This window comes from Carica papaya, chromosome 9, assembly GCF_054855325.1.
Source record: "Carica papaya isolate Zhongbai chromosome 9, ASM5485532v1, whole genome shotgun sequence".
Classification (NCBI taxonomy): Eukaryota; Viridiplantae; Streptophyta; class Magnoliopsida; order Brassicales; family Caricaceae; genus Carica; species Carica papaya.
In genome coordinates this window covers 32,890,456-32,912,006 of record NC_142317.1, presented here as the reverse complement: position 1 = coordinate 32,912,006, position 21,551 = coordinate 32,890,456, and the positions used below count along the sequence as shown (strand labels likewise).

The 21,551-nt window shown below is 36.6% G+C and overlaps 2 protein-coding genes across 2 annotated transcripts; one reads left to right on the top strand and one right to left on the bottom strand.

Moving 5' to 3' along the window:
- The first annotated feature begins 5,326 nt into the window (after nucleotides 1-5,326).
- Nucleotides 5,327-9,142, top strand: LOC110819774 (protein SRG1-like). The gene is made up of 4 exons (XM_088211287.1): nucleotides 5,327-5,619; nucleotides 6,358-6,599; nucleotides 7,433-7,757; nucleotides 8,681-9,142. The coding sequence occupies exons 1-4, from the start codon at nucleotides 5,374-5,376 to the stop codon at nucleotides 8,960-8,962; spliced, it is 1,095 nt and encodes a 364-aa protein (XP_088067413.1). The 5' UTR covers nucleotides 5,327-5,373; the 3' UTR covers nucleotides 8,963-9,142.
- A 7,015-nt stretch (nucleotides 9,143-16,157) lies between these two features.
- On the bottom strand, nucleotides 16,158-20,024 carry EIF4E (eukaryotic translation initiation factor 4E). Its single transcript, XM_088211231.1, has 5 exons — nucleotides 19,540-20,024; nucleotides 17,767-17,932; nucleotides 17,550-17,675; nucleotides 16,538-16,603; nucleotides 16,158-16,442 (listed from the first exon to the last, which is right to left on the bottom strand). The coding sequence occupies exons 1-5, from the start codon at nucleotides 19,839-19,841 to the stop codon at nucleotides 16,392-16,394; spliced, it is 711 nt and encodes a 236-aa protein (XP_088067357.1). The 5' UTR covers nucleotides 19,842-20,024; the 3' UTR covers nucleotides 16,158-16,391.
- Nucleotides 20,025-21,551: the final 1,527 nt, after the last annotated feature.

Genomic DNA, 21,551 nt, shown 5'->3' with positions numbered 1-21,551 from the left:
ATACTCCGACACTGTCATATTACCCTGGACCAATTGAGCAAATTCCATTTCCTTTAAATGTTGGATGTGTTTAGGGAGATACTCCGCATGGAAAGCCGCTAGGAACTGCTCCCAAGTAACTGGTACAGGCAGGGTGGCCCGCTTGAGCTCCCACCAGCGTACCGCTTCCCCTACCAGCATGTAGGAGGCAATGACAGTCCTCTGCTCAGGAATTACCCCCAAAGTCTCAAAGGCTCTCTCAGTCTCTGCCAGCCAGTATTGGGCCTCTTCGAAAGAGGATCCCCCTGAAAAAGTAGAAGGGTTCAGTCTCCTGTACCTCTCTATGAAGCCGGGGTCGATCAAGGAGGGAGCGGGGTCCCGAGGTAGAGGGACTGGGGCCGGCTGAGGGTGAACTGGGGGACCCTGTGGTGGCGCCTGCTGATATGGTGGGGGCACTGGAATGTGCTGTGGCGGCACCTGTTGGTACTGTGGCTGTGGTACCGGATCGTACCGCGGCTGTGGTGCCGGGTGGTATCGTGGAGGAACAGGCTCCTGCCGGGGTGGCTCGGGATCAGCCTGCTGTAGCGGGGGCTCAACCTGCGCTAGCGGAGGAGGTCCCGGTAACTCCCTTCACTCCTCTTACCTTCGCTGGGCAGCTGCGAGAGCCTCCACCATCTCGAATAGTCTATCTAAATCCTCCCGAATTGAATTATCTGGGGCCGCTCGGTTTAGTGGGGGCCTTCCTCTCCTCATTCCTGTGTACCGGCATTCACAAGGAATGATTGAGTAACAATATATCGGTGAGTATTTCTCTAAGGCACATTAGTGTAAGGGGTGGGTCCGAGGAAATGCGGCTCTGATACCAACTGTAACGACCCCGGAAATATTAAAATGAAATGAGTATTTAAATATATCAATAAAACAGTAAAATATGCACACGAAACTATAAAATGAAAACATCAAACCTCATACTGCATTCAATACTGAAAATTAGATCAAACAATAACAGACCAACATTGTATCAGACTCGGGCTCCATCGGCAACCTCAATCAATTATACATCTATAAAGTCTCAAAATACTGTTTAATTATTTATTAAGCTTTAATACCGTGATACGAAATAGGGTGAGGGGTCCTTACTCGTTTCGGGGTCCGAACACGGCTTCACAGTGCGCCTACAGGCTGTCCCTAATTTTCCCTGAATTTTTCTCGGGGAACTGAAACGCACTACTGGTACCTGCACGTGTTTCAAAAAAAATCCCAAATTAGGCCCAGGGCCCCTTTTGGCCCAAATCGCAACTCCGGCACGGCGGCTCCGCCGTGCTCCGGCGACGGCGCCGCCGCTGGCGGCGGCGAGTCGCCTCGGGTTGGCTGTTTTCGGCCGTTTTCGGCCGAATTCGGCCACACTCGCATCGGTCCCTGTGAGAAAACAACCCTAGGGCCCTCGGGGGGCCAAAAAAGTCACGGAAAAACGGAGCTTACCGGCGGCGGCGCTCTCGGGTGCGGCGGCTCTCCGGCGAGGTTCGTGTTTTGGTGATTCGGCTCCGGTCAACCTGTAGAGAAAAGAATGGTGACCACGGTGATATAAAAATTGCATCAAACGGAGGCCGGGAAGGGCCTCATCGGAGGCAAAAATCGAGAAGGGGCGCGGCGGCGCCGTTGGGCTTCGGCCGTGTATTCCGGCCGTTTGGCTGGGATTTTGGCTCCGATTTGGCCACAGGAGGAATCAGCGTGGAAAAACGAGTCGGGGGTACGAAATTTACCTCGATCGGCGGTCGGAAGTTCCTTCGGTACGGCGGCCGGCTTCTGGTTCGTCTTCTCCAGCGAGCGGCAGGCGGCTAGGGTTTGTGGTCTGGTGTGGGGGTTCTATTTATAACCCATTGCCCTTTGATCTCAGCCGTCCATTTTGATTTAATCTGGGCCGTCCGTTTTTGATTAAATCTGGACCGTCCGTGCGATTAAATCTGGGCCGTCCGATCGTCCGCTTGATCTGGGCCGTCCGATCGCGCCCACGCGGATTGCCAACGTGGCCCTTTTTGGAACGACGTGGTATTGCCACGTGGCAGGTCCTGGTTGGCCGGGACTGCTGACCGGGCCTGCTGACGTGGCTTTTTTTTTTTTTTTCCTCCTTTCCGGGTGCTACAGTCGGCATTGCGGATCGAATGAGCAGATTACTTCACAACTGAGAGATATCCTTTGTGAAGGTTATATGACAGAACCACACACCAAGGGAGGCCGCATGGGAACTAGAATCAGACTTTAGAGCACAGTACCCCTAGTTGTTCGATTAAGAGTAAGAGGCAAATTTGAGGGACCAAATTTCTTTTAAGGGGGGGAGAGTTGTAACACCCAACTATTTCTTTATTTATTATTATTATTATTATTTTATTTTATTTTATTTTATTCTATATAAATATAAATAAGTATTAATAGAATTTAATTTAATTTATTTTATTTTAATAGAAATAATAATAATAATAATAATAATAATAAGGGGTAAAAATAATTTAGGGATTTAATTGAAAATAATTTTGGAAAAAAATGGTGAAAATTTGGGTTCTGGGGGTATTTTTGAAAAAAAAATCAGAAATTAGGGGTCAAAATATAATTTAAAAAAATTGTGCTACATCAGCTGCCCGGTCAGCAATCCTGGCCAACCAGGACGCGCCAGGTGGCAGAGACGCTGACGCAGGAAGCCACGCGGGAGGGAGCAACGTGGGCGATCTGCGTGCGCGCGATTGAACGGCTGAGATCCGTTCTCGCGCGCACGGACGACCCAGATCAAAAATGCGCACGGACGGTCCAGATTGAACCGCGCACGGACAACCCAGATTGAATCACGATGAACGAAACAGATTCATTCCCTATTTAATCGCGATCAGACGGTTCAAATTAAAAACGATAGACGGCTCAGATCAAAAGCGGATGAGTATAAATAACCTCATCCACACCCAAACCTTAACCCTAGCCGCCAGAGCCCCTCGTCGGAGAAGACAGCCCAGCTACCGGGGAGCCAACTGCCACCACCCGCCACTGTACTAGAAATATTTTCGGCAGCCGAACGAGGTAAAACATTCTCCCATCTTGCACGAAATTCAATTTTAAACATACCCATGACCAAATCGGAGTGAAAGAACCGGCCGATTGGCCGGAGAACGCTGTCGCAGGGTGTTTCGAAAAACGCCTCCGATGAGACCCTTTCTGATTCCCGTTCGATATGATTTTTTCATCGTTGTGACCACCGTTTCCTTCTCTACAGGTTGACCGAAGCAAAACACCCAATCGGAACGTGAGCCAGAGGAGTCGCCGCACTAGAGAGCCCCACTGCCAGTGAATTTCAATTTTCTATATTTTTTCGGCCTACCGATGGCCCTAAGTGTGTTTTTTCGCAGGAACCGATGCAAGTTCGGCTGAATTCAACCGAAAACAGCTAACACGAGGTGGATTGCCGCCGCGGGCGGCGGCTCCGCCACTGGATCACGGCGAAGCCGCTGTGCTGGAATTCTGAAATTGGCTGAGTGGGCCCTAGGTCTGATTTTTAGGTTTATTTGGGATACTTGTAGGTACTGTAAGCGCGTTTCAGTTCCCGAAGAAAAATTCATGAAACCCAAGGACCGCCCGTAGGTGCAGTAACCATCTAGTTTTTGGCGTCGAATCAGATAAGAACTCCTCACCCTATTTCCTATCATGGAATTGAAGTTTGAATAAATGATAATACTGTATTTTGTACAAATTAAATAAATATGCATAATTAATTACGGTTGCTAATGGAGCCCGAACCGGACATTATTCTCTGTCGATTCCTGTTTGATTTATTTTACGGTTTAAATGCATTATGATATCTGATTTATCTATTCTATGGTTTTAAATGCATGTATCACTGCTTACTTCACTATTGTTTAATTTTGGGAATCTAAGATATACTTGCTTTGTTAGATGCACGTTACTTGTTTATGTATTTATGTTTGAGTTGGTAACGGCGACTAAGGACAAATAGGAATGGGATGTGATTTGATAAATGGATAAGATGACAGCTTCATTAGATATTCTGGGAGATGGTGGACGAACCGGGTTCATAGGGAACCCTACCGTGAACGTTGTCTCAGACCGGACAGGGTATGGAGACTTGGTCATTTGGCGCTCATACCGAACGGGGTATTGAGGTTTATTGTTTTGGTGCTCATACTAGACGGGGTATGGGGACGGCCCTGAAATTAAGATTGTTAAGAAAAATGGTTCACGTGTAGCGGGGATCCCCATGGATACTAGTAGACTGGTAAAAACGAGAAACGGTGATAATCAGTTATTGTTAATGAATACGGATTTATGATATGTTTTATGTTATTGATTATGCATGAAATTGTGATCTGTATGATATTACTGCTTCTGTAATTTATTTTCATAAATTCTCCGATGGTAAGAAAAAGGGTGAATGGTTTTATTTTAAATGTATTGGTTTAAATCTACTGCTCCATTAGTTGTTTTAAATTTTCTACCAACCTTTACTTCTGTGACAGTGACTAGTTTGATGTCTTTATTGGGTTAGTGTAACTCATTCTTTATTTAACAATTTCAGATCAGGAGGACCTGGTTCCCGACCCCGATCCATAAGAAGACGGCGAGTAGATGCTAAATACTTTATAATTTCCTTTATTTTTCTCATTTATCGTATTTTCTTTAGAGAATTTATTTCATGATAATGTTTAGTACTTTTAAGTTATTGTGTAAGGGATGTTAAACATAATCTTTTATTTCACTTCCGCACTCAGATTATTATAAGTATTTTCTTTTAAATTTCTGGGTTCGTTACAAAAAAAAATTTTGCGGCTCATTGGAGTTTCCTAGAATAAAAGAGTTATACATATATATATATATATATATACTTACAGAGAGGCATATACTTTTTAACACACAAATTTGTATGCTGGAGTACCCATCATTTTATTAATTGAAATTAGAATAAAGAAAATAAACTATGTTTTGTTTCTTTTTAGTTTTTAATTTTCTAATTTTTATTAAAAATAATTAAAAAAATCAAATTAATTTTGAAAATGAAAAAATGCAAAAAAATAAAAAAATTATATAAAAAATAAATTGAATAAACAAAAATAACACATATAACAAAATGATATTTAGACCTACATATATATATATATATATTCCATAGTGTTTATAAAATACTCTTACCTATATATTTATTATTGACAAATATTTTATATATTCATTACTTAAATATTTAAAATATTGGTTACTTTTCATTTTGCTTTTTATATATATATGTGTGTGTGTGTGTGTGTGTGTGTGTGTTTATGTGCTTTCTTCTCCTATATAAATAAGCAGCTTCTCATCCATGGTGTGCACTTAAACTGCAGATAAGCTTAGTGAAAGAAAAATATGGCATCAATATCGGAGGTAGAGAGCTCTGCAGATAAGGGTTTTATTAGCCTTCAAGAACTGGTAAAAGGTCCCATGATAACAATCCCACAAGATTATATTAGGGTTCATCAAGAACCAGTCTCTCATCAACCTACTTTTTTACCAATTATTGACCTGAAAAAACTGCTTTCTACTGATCATCATGTCTCGGTTTCTGAGATTCAAAACCTCCATATAACCTGCAAAGATTGGGGTTTCTTTCAGGTTTCTCTTCATTACTTCTCTCTCTCTCTCTGTCTCTCTCTCTCTCTTTACATATATCACTTATAGTTTTTGACCTCTTTATACGTATATGTTAAGTTTCTGCGAAATATACTGAAATATATGTTAAGTTTCTAAATGAAGAATAAAAAAAAAGTAAAAATGGTAATACTAAGTTATTTTCATATATATATATATATATATATCACTTATCGTATTATTAGATAATAGTTTAAACTTTTGAACGTGTAATCCAATTGCAAAGATCACGTACTTTAAATTAGTTAATAAATATTGTAAGTAGTATTATAAATATACGATGAGATATATTTTTATCTGAATTCACTTAATTTGATTAGTTCGAACCTTATCTAATATATTTTTTTTTGGTTTTATTACCCGTTCAAGTAGGAAGATGGTGAAATTCTTTCTAAACTCGTCTTATTTTCATATCTAAAATTTATAATTTTACATTTTTTTTAATAAATAAAATATAAAACGATATGATAAAAAAAAATATAATAAGTACTAAATTTCTATTAAATTGGTTATATTTTTATAATTTTTCTCAAGGAAATTAAATCTCTTTTCTAAACAATAAAACATTATGTTATTATATATATACAACATTCAAAATTTTTATAAAAATCAACGAATATAGTCTAAATAAAATAGTTAAGTTTGTGTGCTAATAATAATAATATAATAATAATAATAATATATAATGATATTTTTGTGTAGTTAGTGAATCATGGAACTAGTAGTTCTCTGGTGGAAAAAGTGAACTATGAGATTGAAGAATATTTCAAGCTTCCATTTGAAGAGAAAGCCAAGTACAAGAGTAGACCAGGTGATTATGAAGGGTTTGGGAGTGTGGTTCGAGGAGATGGAAAGCACGATTGGGCTGATCGATTCTTTGTCGTAACTAACCCGATTCATAGTCGAAAACCATACCTCTTCCCAGAGCTCCCTTCATCCTTAAGGTCCTTTCTTTCTCTTTCTCTTTCTATCTCTATTTAATGTTTCCATGGGGGCGACTTTTGATTTTGATTGTTCGTTTCAAAAGTATTTTATGTGAATAAACAGGTAAAATAAAAAGTATTTTTAACACAAAATATACTTTTGTCACGATAGAAAGTATTTTTTGTTTTTAATAAAAATTTATAATTAAAATCTCCAAAATTATTTTCACCAAATACACGACTTTTACTTTTTTAAAAAATAATAGTATTTTCTACATTTATTTTTGCCAAATACCAAACAATTTTGGACTATAAAATTTTTAGTGAAAAAATTCAACAGTATTTTGAAAATTCACGACACAAACTTTAGTTTTGTTATTTTTAAATAATATTTTTTCGTTTTTAATGAAAATTTGTATTTAAAACTTTAAAAAATCATTTTCACCAAGCACCCAACTATTACTTTTCAAAGTGATAATATTTTCTACATTTACTTCTATCAGATACCAAACAGTTTTGGACTAAAACTTTTTGTACAAAAAACGTTCAACAATACTTTAAAAATTTACGATACAAACTGTAGTTTCGTTATTTTTAAACAATATTTTGTATTTAAAATCTTAAAAGTTATTTTCATCAAACACACAACTATTACTTTTTTAAAATGATAACATTTTCTACAGTTATTTCTACCAAATACCAAAGACTTTTAGACTAAAAAATATTTCATAAAAAACATTTAACAACAATTTGAAAATTCGCAATACAAGCTGTAGTTATCCCAAACACCCGCTCAAATATTAATTTTAATTTCAAATACATAAATACTTACATATACATGTAGGTGTTTGCAGAAATATACTAGAGTCGTACTTGGAGAAAGTGCAGAACCTTGGGATGAAGCTTCTAGGGTTCATGGCAGAAGGTCTGAAAGTGGACAAAGGAGAGATGGAGGAGTTGTTTGAAAATGGAATCCAGTCGATGAGGATGACATACTATCCACCATGTCCAGAACCAGAGAAGGTGATGGGAATTACACCTCATTCAGATGCTACTGGAATCACCATTCTTCACCAAGTCAACGGAGTTGACGGACTTGAGATTAAAAAAAATGGAGTCTGGTTTCCTGTCTGCTTCCTCCCAGATTCTCTTGTTATCAACGTTGGAGACATTCTACAGGTTTGTTTATAATTAACTTATCATCTCTTAATAATTTCTTTCCAAACCCAGCACTGAATTATATAAATACTAATAATTAATATATCAAACAAAGGGTTTATCTATATTTGACTAACTTTCATATATATTATTTATATATAAGACATATAAAACAATTTAATCTACAGCTTGTTTTAGAACCATGCATACTGCAATGGACCAGGTTGATGTGGTTCTAAAATCATTTGAGGAAAAAGAATTAATGTAACTGAAAGCTAAGCGAATGAAAAAAAAAAATTCAATCATCTTTTCATTAATCAAATTACATGCACTATATGTATTCATAAATGCAATAAACTAACATTGTTAGGATATAAGATACATGCAAAGTATGATAATGAAGAGTTCTACTTATAACTAGTATATAACGTTAAATAATAACGAGATTTATTTATCGTTCGATATTTATCTTCTTAAAAAGTATGAGATTGAGATCAGAAATATTATATTATTAAATTTTGTTGATGTAACTCGAGTTTGATTTCAAATAATATTCTAAGCATTTTCATCATATTAAATATTTTAGATATTTCACTATATTAAAATCAGTTTATTTTATTGTAGGAAAACCTAGTATTTTTGCGTATATTAGGGTTTGTAACTTTGTTATTGGATGAACTTTGATTTTTATCGTAATGGAAAAATATTTTCTATGTCTTGTCCGTAAACGTATGCATATTTGTCGAACCACGTAAATCTTATGTATCTTCTTTTACTCTTTACTTTGTATGATTATGTGCAAGATCCGAAATTATTTTTTTCTTAACAATTTTGAATTAACATTATATCTATATTTGTATAAACATTATTTGGTTGAACTTAACACTAGCCAAGCTAGCTATTAGTTAATAGTGTATTTAACATTAATATCTTTATATGTGCAGATGCTCAGCAATGGAGTTTACAGCAGTATTGAACACAGAGTAAGAATAAATAACAGAAAGGAAAGGATGTCTTTGGCCTTTTTTATGAACCCTAAATTTGAAGCAGAGATTGGACCTATAAAGAGCCTTATAAATCGTCAACAAAAACCTCCTCTCTTTAAACGATTAAAGATGGAGCAATACCTCCAAGATTTCTATTCTCATAAACTCAATGGGAAATCATTTCTGCTGCAAATGAAGATTCAAACTGCTGATGATGATGAACCCTCAAAAGAAACCTAACCATACTGCCTATTAGTATAAGTATATATACATGTGTGCATATATATGTGTGTGTGTGTGTGCCAATATTCATGTTACAATTATATGGTGTGTTATTTAGTTCACTAAAACTAGAGATCAATGGTGTATTATAAATAAAAGTAAAGATCAATGGTGTTTGTATGGTGGGTTTATTTTGATGAGAATATTATTGCAAATAATAATTTGCAAGTTTCAATGTATTTAAATTCTTTATCTTATTAAGAAATTAAATTAAATAAAAGTTATAAGTAGTATAATTAATATGCATTTTTTGAATTTTTCCAAGTAATTCATATATTAAACTTAATTATGATTCATGAATTAAATTAATTATAATTTATATATTTAAAATTTTAATAGTTGTATTAGTGTTTATATATATTCATACTTGAAGATTTATAAAAACAGGCACAAACTTAAAAATTAAAATTTTCTATTAGTCTCTCAGTTTTCTTCCTCCAAATTTCAACAAAATATTACCTAAAACTTTCTTATATTTTAAAATTTTTCCAACAAATATGACTTTATAATTAAGTATTCTTATTAACTATATATATATATTTAGAAGAATAGTTAAGTAAAATCAAACTATATGTTCATGTAACCACTAAGAATGTGTTTGGTTTAGTAAAACTTTAGATAATATGAGATTATATGTAACACTCAGAAAAAAATAAAAATAAAAAATTTCTTTTCATTTTTATTATTATTATATTATTTTAATTTATTTTATTTTAATTTATTCTAAATAAATATAATTTAATATTAATAGAATTTAATTTATTTTATTTTATTTTAATAGAAAGAATAATAATAATAATAATAAAAAGATGTAAAATTTATTTAGGAATTTAATTGAAAACAATTTTAGGGAAAAGTTGTGAAAATTTAGGTTCTGTTAGTATTTTTGAAAGAAAAAATCAGAAACTGAAGGTCAAAACGCAATTTAAAAAAATTGTGCTACGTCAGCTGCCCGATCAGCAGCCCCGGCCAACCAAGACGCATGCCAGGTGGCAGAGACGCTAACGCGGGAGGCCACGTGGGCGATCCGCTTGCGCGCAATCGAACGGCTGAGATCCGTTTCTGCGCATACAGATGGCACATATCAAAAACACACACGGACAGCCCAGATTGCATCGCACACGGACGGTTCAAATTGAATCGTGCACGGACAGCACAGATTGAATCGCGATGAACGGTTCAGATTCATTTCCTATTTAATCGCGATCGGACGGTCCAAATTAAAAGCGATGGATGGCTCAGATCAAAAGCAGATCCGCACCCAAACCCTAACTCTAGCCGCCAGAGCCCCTCGCCAAAGAAGATAGCCTAGCCGCCAGGGAGCCGATCGCTGCCACCCGCCGCCGTACCGGAGCAATTTTCGACTGTCAAACGAGGTAAAAATTCTACCCTTTGCTCAGAATTTGATTCTAAACCCACCTATGCCCAAATCGGAGCGAAAGTACCGGCCAATTGACCGAAAAATACTGCTGAAGCTCAGCGGCGCCGCCGCGGGGTGTCTCAGTTTTTGCCTCCGATGAGGCCCTTCCTGATTCCCGTTCGATGTGATTTTTCCACCGTTGTGATCACCGTTTCCTCCTCTACAGGTTGACCAAAGTAAAACACCCAATCGCGACGTGAGCCGGAGGAGCTGCCGCACCAGAGAGCCCCACCGCCGGTGAGTTTCGATTTTTCACATTTTTTCAGCCCACCGAGTGCCCTAAATGTGTTTTCTCATAGGAACCGATGCAAGTTTGGCTGAATTCGGCCGAAAACAGCCAATACGAGGCGGATCATCGCCGCGAGCGGCGGCACCATCGCCGGAGCACGGTGGAGCCGCTGTGCCGGAATTTCGAAATTGATTGAGTAGGCTCTGGGTCTGATTTTTTTGGTTATTTGGGACATGTGTAGGTACCGTAAGCGCGTTTCAGTTCCCGAAGAAAAATTCAAGAAACCCAGGGACCAACCGTAGACGCAGTGAAAATTTAGTTTTCAACGTCAAATCAAGTAAGCACCTTTCACCATATTTCCTATCATGGAATTGAAGTTTGAATAAATGATAATACTGTATTTTGTGCAAATTAAATAGATATGCATAATTAATTACGGTTACTAATGGAGCTCGAACCGGACATTATTATCTGTCGATTCCTGTTTGATTTATTTTACAGTTTAAATGCATTATGGTATCTGTTTTATCTATTCTATGGTTTTAAATGCATATATCACTGCTTACTTGATTTCTGTTTGATTTTGAGAATTTAAGATATGCTTGCTTTGTTGGATGTACGTTACTTGTTTATGTATTTATGTTTGAGTTGGTAACGGAGACTAAGGACAAATAGGAATGGGATGTGATTTGATAAATGGATAAGATGACAGCCTCACTAGATATCCTGGGAGATGGTGGACGGACCGGGTTCATAGGGAACCCTACCGTGAACGTTGTCTCATACCTGACGGAGTATGGAGACTTGGTCATTTGGCGCTCATACCGGACGGGGTATGAGGACAGTCCGCTTCACCCTCATACCGGACGGGGTATTGAAGTTTATTATTTTGGTGCTCATACCAGATGGGGTATGGGGACGGACTTGTAATTAAGATTATTTAAAGGAAATTGTTCATGTGTAGCGGGGACCCCTATGGATCCCCATGGATATTAGTAGGCTGGTGAAAACGAGAAAATGTGACAATCAGTTATTGTTAATGAATACGGATTTATGATATGTTTTATGTTATTGATTATGTATGAAATTGTGATCTGTATGATGTTATTATTTTTATATGTTGTTTTCACAGTTCTTCAAGGGTAAGAAAAAGGGTAAGTGATTTTATATTAAATAATTGTATTGGTTTAAAATTTGTACTGTAGCACCCGGAAAGGAGGAGAAAAAAAAAAAAAAAAAAAAAAAAAAAGGGGGGGCCACGTCAGCAGCCACGTCAGCAGGCCCGGTCAGCAGTCCCGGCCAACCAGGGCCTGCCACGTGGCAAGACCGCGTCACTCCAAAAGGAGCCACGTTGGCGATCCGCGTGGGTGCGATCCGACGGCCCAGATCAATCACGCGATCGGACGGCCCAGATTCAATCGCACGGACGGCCCAGATTCAATCAAAAACGAACGGCCCAGATTAAAACAAAATGAACGGCTGTGATCAAAAGGCAAGGGGTTATAAATAGAACCTCCACACCAGACCACAAACCCTAGCCGCCAGCCGCTCGCCGGAGAAGACGAACCAGAGGCCGACCGCCGCCACCCGCCGCCACTCGCCGCCGCACCGGGGAAATTTCCGACCGCCGATCGAGGTAAATTTCATACCCCCGACTCGTTTTTCCCCACTGATTCCTCCTATGGCCAAATCGAAGCCGAAATCCCGGCCAAACGGCCGGAATACGCGGCCGAAGCCCAGCGGCACCGCCGCGCCCCCTCTCGGTTTTTGCCTCCGACGAGGCCCTTCCCGGCCTCCGTTCGATGCAATTTTTATATCACCGTGATCACCATTCTTTTCTCTACAGGTTGACCGAAGCCAAATCACCAAAACACGAACTTCGCCGGAGAGTCGCCGTACCCGAGAGCGCCGCCGCCGGTAAGCTCCGTTTTTCCGTGATTTTTTGGCCCCCCGAGGGCCCTAGGGTTGTTTTCTGACAAGGACCAATGCGAGTGTGGCCGAATTCGGCCAAAAACGGCCGAAAACAGTCAACCCGAGGCGACTCGCCGCCGCCAGCGGCGGCGCCGTCGCCGGAGCACGGCGGAGCCGCCGTGCCGGAGTTGCGATTTGGGCCGAAAGAGGCCCTGGGCCTAATTTGGATTTTTTTTGGAACCCGTGCAGGTACTGTGAGCGTGTTTCAGTTCCCCGGGAAAAATTCAGGGGAAAATTAGGGACAGCCTGCAGGCGCACTGTGAATCGTATTCGGATCCCGAAAACAGGTAAGGACCCCTCACCTTATTTCCTATCACGGTATTAAAGTTCAAAATGATAAAACGGTATTTCTTGAATTAATGCATGTGTGAAATTGCTTAAGGTAGCTAATGGAGCCCGAGTCTAGTGTGATTGATGATTTACTGTTATTTGGCCTGTTTACAGCTTTAAATGCAAAATGAGGTTTGATGTGTTCATTTTACAGATTTGTGTGCATGTACTACGTTTTTATTAATTATGGGTTGAATGACTGAAAAACTGATACTGTATGTTGTCTGTTTGGTATGAATTACGATTTGCTTGTTTAAATGTGAATTGATGATGCTGATTGAGGAAAAGGAAAAATGAAAGATTGTGTAAACTGATAATTGTATTATGGGGGTCAGCCTGACTAGATATCCTGGGAGATGGTGGACGGACCGGGTCCGTAGGGAACCCTACCGGGATTGTGGTCTCACATGCCGGACGGGGTATGGAGATCTTATGGTTTTGGCGCCCATACCGGACGGGGTATGGGGACGGCCCGTTTCACCCTCATACCGGACGGGGTATTGAGGTTTATGGTTTTGGCGCCCATACCGGACGGGGTATGGGGACGGCCCGTTTCACCCTCATACCGGACGGGGTATTGAGGTTCATGGTTTTGGCGCCCATACCGGACGGGGTATGGGGACGGCCCTGGAAACTGATTATGAATGTTAAAGGTTAACGGGTAGCGGAACCCCTATGGACCCCCACGGATACTAGTAGGCTGGTAAATGAGAAAAAAGATATGTTGTACAATGATTGAATTACAAGAGGCGTGATAAGTGTTATGTTTTACAGCTTAGATTATTCAATGATTATGATAATGTTATTGTTTTTCTCATATTGTTTTTCATAAATTCCACCAAGGTAAGTGGATGGTAAAAGTTTTATTATTGATAAAAGGTTTTGTTGTTAATAAACGAGTTTATTGTAAATTATGCTCCATTGGTCTTTTTGTGGTTTTCTACCCACCTTTATCTCCGTGACGGTGAGATATCGTGATGTTCTTACTGGGCTAGTGTAGCTCACTCCTTAATTAACCATTTCAGATCAGGAAGACATGGTTCCCGAGCCCGTTCCGCAGGAGGACGACGAAGGGGATGCCTAGAGACTCTGTAGTCATACGCATAGTTTATTTTCGAGTTTTCTTTCTTAGTTAGTTTAACCTTTTGTATTTTAAGTACGTTTGTTTGGTTTTTCGTGTAAGGGATGTTAAATGAAATTTTGATCTCGCTTCCGCATTCGATATATTTAAATACTCATTTCATTTTAATATTTTCCGGGGCCGTTACATGTACTCCATTGGTTGTTTTCGGTTTTTTACTAACTTTTATTTCTGTGACGGTGATATAGTGTGATGTCCTTATTGGGGTAGTGTAACTCATTCCTTATTTAACTATTTCAAGTCAGGAGGACCTGATTCCTGAGTCCGATCCACAAAAAGACGGCGAGTAGATGATAGATACTTTATAGTTTTCTTTATTTTTTCCATTTCTCATATTTCTTTTAGAGAACTATTCCGTGATATTATTTAGTACTTTTAAGTTATTGTGTAAAGGATATTAAGCTTAATCTTTATTTCGCTTCCGCACTCAAATTATTATATGTATTTTCTTTTGAATTTTCGGGATCGCTACATTATAATTTCTTTAATAACGTTTCAAAATTTTTGAATGTGTTAATGTATAAATATTAATGTTCGAGTCAAAAAAATATTCAAGTCGAGTTTTTCGACCTAGATGCATAATCTAACTATTATAGATAGTAAACCAGAGACAATTTCTCTTTAAAATATCTCTCTCTTAACATATTTAAAAAACATCCTAGTAAAAACATACACAAATTTTTTCTTTGAAAAATTTATGTGGGTATATATTGTTGATTCAACGTATATAAAAATTTTGAAAAAAATAATTTGCAAATTTCAATATATTTAAACTCTTTATTTTATTAAAAAATTAAATTAAATAAAAATTATGAGTATTATAATTAAAATATATGTTTTGAGTTTTTTTTAAATAATTCATATATTAAATTTAATTATAATTTATAAATTAGATTAATTATAACTTATGTATTTAAAATTTTAATAGTTGTATTAGTATTTATATATATTCATATACTTAAAAATTTATAGAAGCAACTATAAATTTAAAAATTGAGTTTTTTATTAATCTCTCAGTCATTTTCCTTCCATTTCCAACAAAATATTACCTAAAAATACATCATAATTTAAATTTTTTCCCAACAAATATGACTTTATAGTTAAGTATTTTTATTAACTATATATATATATTTTCAGAACAATAGTTAATTAAAATTGAACTATATATTCATGTAACCACTAAAAATGTCCTTGATTTAGCCTAATTTTTAGATAATATGAGATTATAAATTCTTTAATAGCATTCTAAACTTTTTATATCCATTAACTTATAAATCTTAATATTCGGATCAAAAAAATATTCAAATCGGGTTTTTCGACCTAGATCCATAATCTAATTATTATAGATATTAAATGAGAGACTATTTCTTCTCGAAATATCTCTCTCTTAACATATTAAAAAATCATCCAAGTAAAATCATACACAACATTTTTTCTTCGAAATTTTTTTTGAAAAATTTATGTTTACATATATTGTTGATTCAACGTGTAGTTTCAAACTTAGTGATTAATTATACATATTACATTACAAATATTAGAGATTAATCATACATATCACAAGACAATATTATACATATTACTGTATTGCAGCTATAGACACACATGCATACACAAATATTAATACAGATATATAATTATTACAGTATTGTATAGTTTATCATATATTATCAACTATAAGTGAGTGTGAAATAAGTTATTCAGTAAATTCATTAGACAAATAATCTCAACCACCCTCTCACTCTTCACCCAAAGAATATTTCTTCTCCATGAGAAATCTTTTCCTTTTCTTGAAAATCTTTAGTTAAACAACATGGGCTTCAAAAAAGAAAGAGTATCAGAGTGTACTTAATTCAAACCATCACTGCTTCCATTAAACAAAAGTTCCCAGAGAAACTGAAAGCAGCATTTTTAATGCATAAATCAGAAAAATTTGCAATTATGTACTCTGTGACCTGCAGAAAGAAAACATACATCCCAGTATCCAGATTTGCACCCAGGTTATTACATTTTAGTAACCATTCAAATAGGATATATGAAGAGAAAACTCTTTCGACCGAGAAACTATTGACAACATTAATCTTTGATTAAACCAGAATAAAGCGGCAATTTTTGGTGGCATGAATTCCCAAACTAGGATATGAAGAGAAAAGGTGCAGCATTGCTTTTATCCAACTATCCTAATAGCCTGAGAAAACTATCCTATTACGGAAAGAAGGTAAGTACAAGTCATTCTAAGGTTCGGATATGAATCCAACATTTAGAATTCCTGTGGCGAATGCTGAACAACCAGCAAATTTCATACCGAGTAGCGATTCTTAGCAGCTCTCTCAAGCTTCTTTGCATCCTCCTGAAAAGAAAAACCAAGAAGTTACTCGAGCTGCCACCAATAAGCCAGGGACAAATATAAATTTGTGTGCCTAAATTTGAACACAAAATTCTTACGTGAAATATGAACCCCATGGTGTCATTGTAATCAAGAAATTCCTTCCACTGCTTCCCAATGCTCATCTGCAACAAGAAATTTATTTAAGAAAACATGCAAACTCCTCGACTAATGTATGCAATTATTCATGCCTCACGAGTTTGTATTTTAAATTAATTGTCTTATCACCATGGTTGGGTAGGCAACACCAAGAAGCCTACTCATCTTGAAGATGACGTGCATCCCATTCCAAATATCTCATTTTGTCATAGCAAGTTGCAGGCAAGCCATCTAATCATTCATCAAAATAGTAACTTACACTTTCAACAAACTTACATGCCATTCTATTTCAATGATTCTGTGCAATGGCGTATATACATGGTTCATCACATGGTCCACTAATGTTATAGGAATCAATATTTTACAGTCCATAATTACTTCTTATCTTTTTAGTTTTCCACCGGTAACACTTTGATAAAATAAATTAAACAGAAGCAAATCATCATGGGAATACAACGAATCTGTCTATTAGCATAAAATAGTCAAGCCTAATGAAGCCAAGAGCAAGAAATTCTCTCAAAGTATACAAGTTGATGTAAGATGAATTTGGGTTATTTAGTCCACTTAGGGATCTGGGCTGCCTTAGCTACCACACCTAGGCTTCTTGACCATTACACTATTGAATCACCAAACCAAGATATTAAGAAAATTCCCAGAGTAACCTATATCGACTCAAATGATTTCAAAGATGAGATGACAAGAGTATTCATAGAGTCTGAAGAAACTTTTTCCAAAAAGAGTTAGAATAGGAATTTCCCGAAGTACTGGTATCTATACCAATACAATGAGGAACAAATAATGCTACTATTAGAATAGGAAAGTGATCACAATTAACTAAGGAAAACATAAAGCAAGTCCAGGAGAACTAAATAATTAAATTAAGCAAATCGTTAAAATAACTAAGACCACCCAAAATATAATACCATTATAACAGAGATATAAACATCAGTTAGCTTTGTCATTCAATTTTACCTGAGCAGCCTCGTTTGCAGCATTTTTGGTCCATAAGGCTATCTTCTCTTGCCTGCCTCTGACATTCACGACAACTCCGCAAATTTCATCTCCATGATCAAACTGTTCTCCAATCATTGCCAGCAACTAGAACCAGCATGCACGGCAATCAGAGTCCATAAATGATATACAAAGTGAATGCTACACGGAGCTAGATACCAAAGATAGTGAGGCATACCGTATACAACCAACAGGTATCAGATTTTCCTCTTTGGAAATTCATAGTCCATTTTCCTCCATTAGCACAAACAGGGTCCTCCCATTTTGGTTCAATTTTATGTTTGAAGCAATAAAAGTCTGCTCCAACAGCCAACTTGCTTGGATGATGTATATTATTGTAAAGGCTGAATGGAAATAAAATTTAAAGCAAGACTGTTAAACATTGAGGAAAATGTTGACAAACGCAGATTTGACAGTCTGTGGTAGAGAAACATCAGAAAAGCAATAGACAACAGCACCGGATGTTGGATCTAGCTTTTGAAGTATAAACCTTGACAAAACAAAATCTTGTGCTCACAGGCTTAATCCTTAGATAATCAACATACATACATACATGTGTATGTCCGTGTGTGTGTGTGTGTGTGTGTGTATATTGAAATCCTTAACGATTTTGAGGAAATTAATAAACAGAACCATAGTTTTTGATGGATTAGCACAAGCATTTATGGGATACCAAAGACGCAGTACCAATGCTCAAATGCAATAGTTTCAAAGACATATCCACAAACTTTAATCGTTTTGAGAAAATCCATGAATAATAAACCATTTGTCTCATTGTCTAGCATGGATGATTATAGGTTAACAAATATATAATATTAATGCACAAAAAGCAACTAGAGGCTTAGAAATGAGAGAACCATGTATGAGCTTTGTTTTGAGAGTTTTCAAAAATTTCACTGCAATACATGGTCCAAGCTCAACTCAACAACCGAAACCAAAATGCAATAAACGTATAGAAGGTAATATATATCGATAAAGGACAAAAACCACCAGGAGATTGTTATGTCTCAACCTCTTTATCTTTCATTTCATCTTTAGTCCTTTCAAAATAAGAATTTTTATGACTTACCACCAGCAGGAGCCATCCACGAAAAAGGAGTATACTCATGAAGCAAGCAACAAGATGTAATATATATTATACACCTCAACATGAAATGTAAACCTTCCCTCAGAAGAACAACCAACCTAACTTAACCTTCGAATTAAGCATTTAAGAAAAGAGAAAACAACAGATAATTTGAAACTTTCATACAGTTAAATAGAATTGATAAACGTGAAGTAAGGGAAGTACAACAGTATATTTTCAGCCAAATATGACATGAATTACTACTTGCAATGAGTATGGCGAAGTAACTCATGTTCAGCATAGAAGGAGCAAGTCCTAACGCACAATCCAGATCTCCTCACAGCTTTTTAAAATTCAATCAGTACTGACAGAAAACCTAAATGTAGAGTGTTAAACAGTTCCTTAAATATTTTTCTGCCATCAAACAACATATTCTCTATAAGTTGAAAATGAGACTCCCAAATCCCCAGCAGGCCCTCAGGAATGGAAAGGTAATCCCAGGAATAACCAAATTTCTTAACTATGATTTCTTGCATTTTCTTCACCAAATAATAATAATATGATACTAACATTAACATTACTAATAACAACCACACAGTCAGGGCCAAACATTTCACCTTATTACAATACCATAAAAAACATAGTTTCTTTCCGCTTAGCACTCTTAGCCTTTCATCTCTCACAATTTTCTATCAAACAAGCATGAAATCTCCTCTACCTATCTACCAATAAACAATATGAGTGCCCAATATCTAACCTAAACAAGATCATACTATAAAAAAACCTCGACACCAAATCTCCAGATTTCTTCAATTTCCTTAATTTTGACACGGTTCTATAATCAACCGAGTAAAGAAAAACGAAAAAAGATTAATAAAGAATCACCTCCAGAACTCCTCAACAGTTCGGAACGTATACACGGATCGCATAGAGCTACCCCATGTGGCTTGCTTGGATTTGGCAGAGAAGTTATCAAACCAGAATGTCCATGGATGCTCGAGAGGATGCGGCTGGAGCAAAACGGCTGATGATCTCTTGGATTCATCCTCATCCACAATCTCCCCTTCCTCCGGCCCCTCGTCTTCCTCGTCGCCACGAGGTCTAGAATTAGGGTTCGCGGTATTGGGATTGGGTTTGTCTTCCGCGACGGATGTGGATGATAGTTTGGGGGTTCCTTCTACTACCATGGCGTCTTCCCGATTCCTACTCTCTTCTCTGTATTTTCACCTGCTCTGAAGAGGTTTCTTCAAGAATTTCCTTCCCCCTTTTTCCTAAAAATGGACATGAAAGGGGACCTTCTGGGTAAAATTGCTGTTATGTACCGGGAGTGGGACGAAGGCTCCCTTCGCTAAATAGAAGTTCTTTTTTTTTTCAGAATTATATAACAATAAAATTAATATAATAATATATATATATATACATTAAAATTATATATTTATAATACTAAATGTAGAAAGAATGTTTTATTTTTAATTGATTATAAATTATATAATAAAAATTTTTAAATAAAAATAAAAAATTTGTTTAATTTAATTAATAAAAAAATTAATATATAATAACTAAATATATTCTCAAATTTTAATTTTAGTAAAAAAATATATTTGACTAGTTCGGATTATTTTTTCCTCTCATTACAAATAAATGATAAGAATTTTATAAAAAAAACAAAAAATTTCAAAAGGTGTTTGGGTGGTGATATTCTCTATAGGCAGTGTCATTTTCAGTACGGGGTTATTGTTTTTCTTCCTCAATTTGTTGTCTTAAATGAAAAAAAAAATCTCGGTATCTTATAACACGATAGAACTTTATCTCTTTAGAGCCTTCCAGTTCTCTATTATATATACTTTTAGGTTTTCTTCTTTTACTTGTCCAATATATCTCTATATGTGTTTTGTCTTATTATTTTTTTGTTTATTTGGTTTTCTATTTCCTTATCTCTGATCATCTCTCTTTATTATGATTATTTCCTTTTGTCTTCATGTTTTCTCCTAAAAATTTAGATTTAGTAATTCATCAAGCCAATCAATTAGCTTGTATAGAGGTAGGACTTATTATGAACTTAGATCTTATTCAAGCCAAATGGGAAAAGTCTTAATTCATTAATCGGAAAAATCATTTCTTCCACCATCATATCTACTCTCGGTATCACCCACATATTATGTAACGGCCCCGGAAATTTAAGTGAAAATGTATGTATAAAAAATCTTAAATGCGGAAGCAAAATAAAATTTTTGATTAATATTCCTTACACAATAACCATAAATGTATTTAACGTATGAAAGAATAGGTTGATTAAAAGAAATACTCGAAATAAAAATTATAAATAGAACTATAAAGTCTCTAGACGTCTAACTCGCCGTCTTCCTGTGGAATGGGCTCGGGAACCACGTCTTCCTGATCTGAAATGGTTAAGTAAGGAATGAGCTACACTAACCCAGTAAAGACATCACACTATCTCACTGCCACAAAAGTAAAGGTTGGTAGAAAACAAAAACGAACAATGGAGCATAATTATTAACAAACTCATTTATCAACAATAAAAACTTTTACTGTCCACTTACCTCGGTGAGATTCATGAAAATATCATATGGAAACAATAACATTATAACCATCATAAAATCATATACGCTTTGTAACATAACACATGTTATACTTTGCACTTCAATAATCAGACAACAAATTTCCTCTTTTATCAGCCTACTAGTATCCATGGGGATCCATAGGGGGTCCCCGCTACACATGAACCATTAACATTAATAACCTGATTCCAGGGCCGTCCCCATACCCCGTCCGGTATGGGCGCCAAAACCATAAACCTCAATACCCCGTCCGGTATGAGAGTGAAACTGGCTGTCCCCATACCCCGTCCGGTATGGGCACCAAAACACATAAGGTCT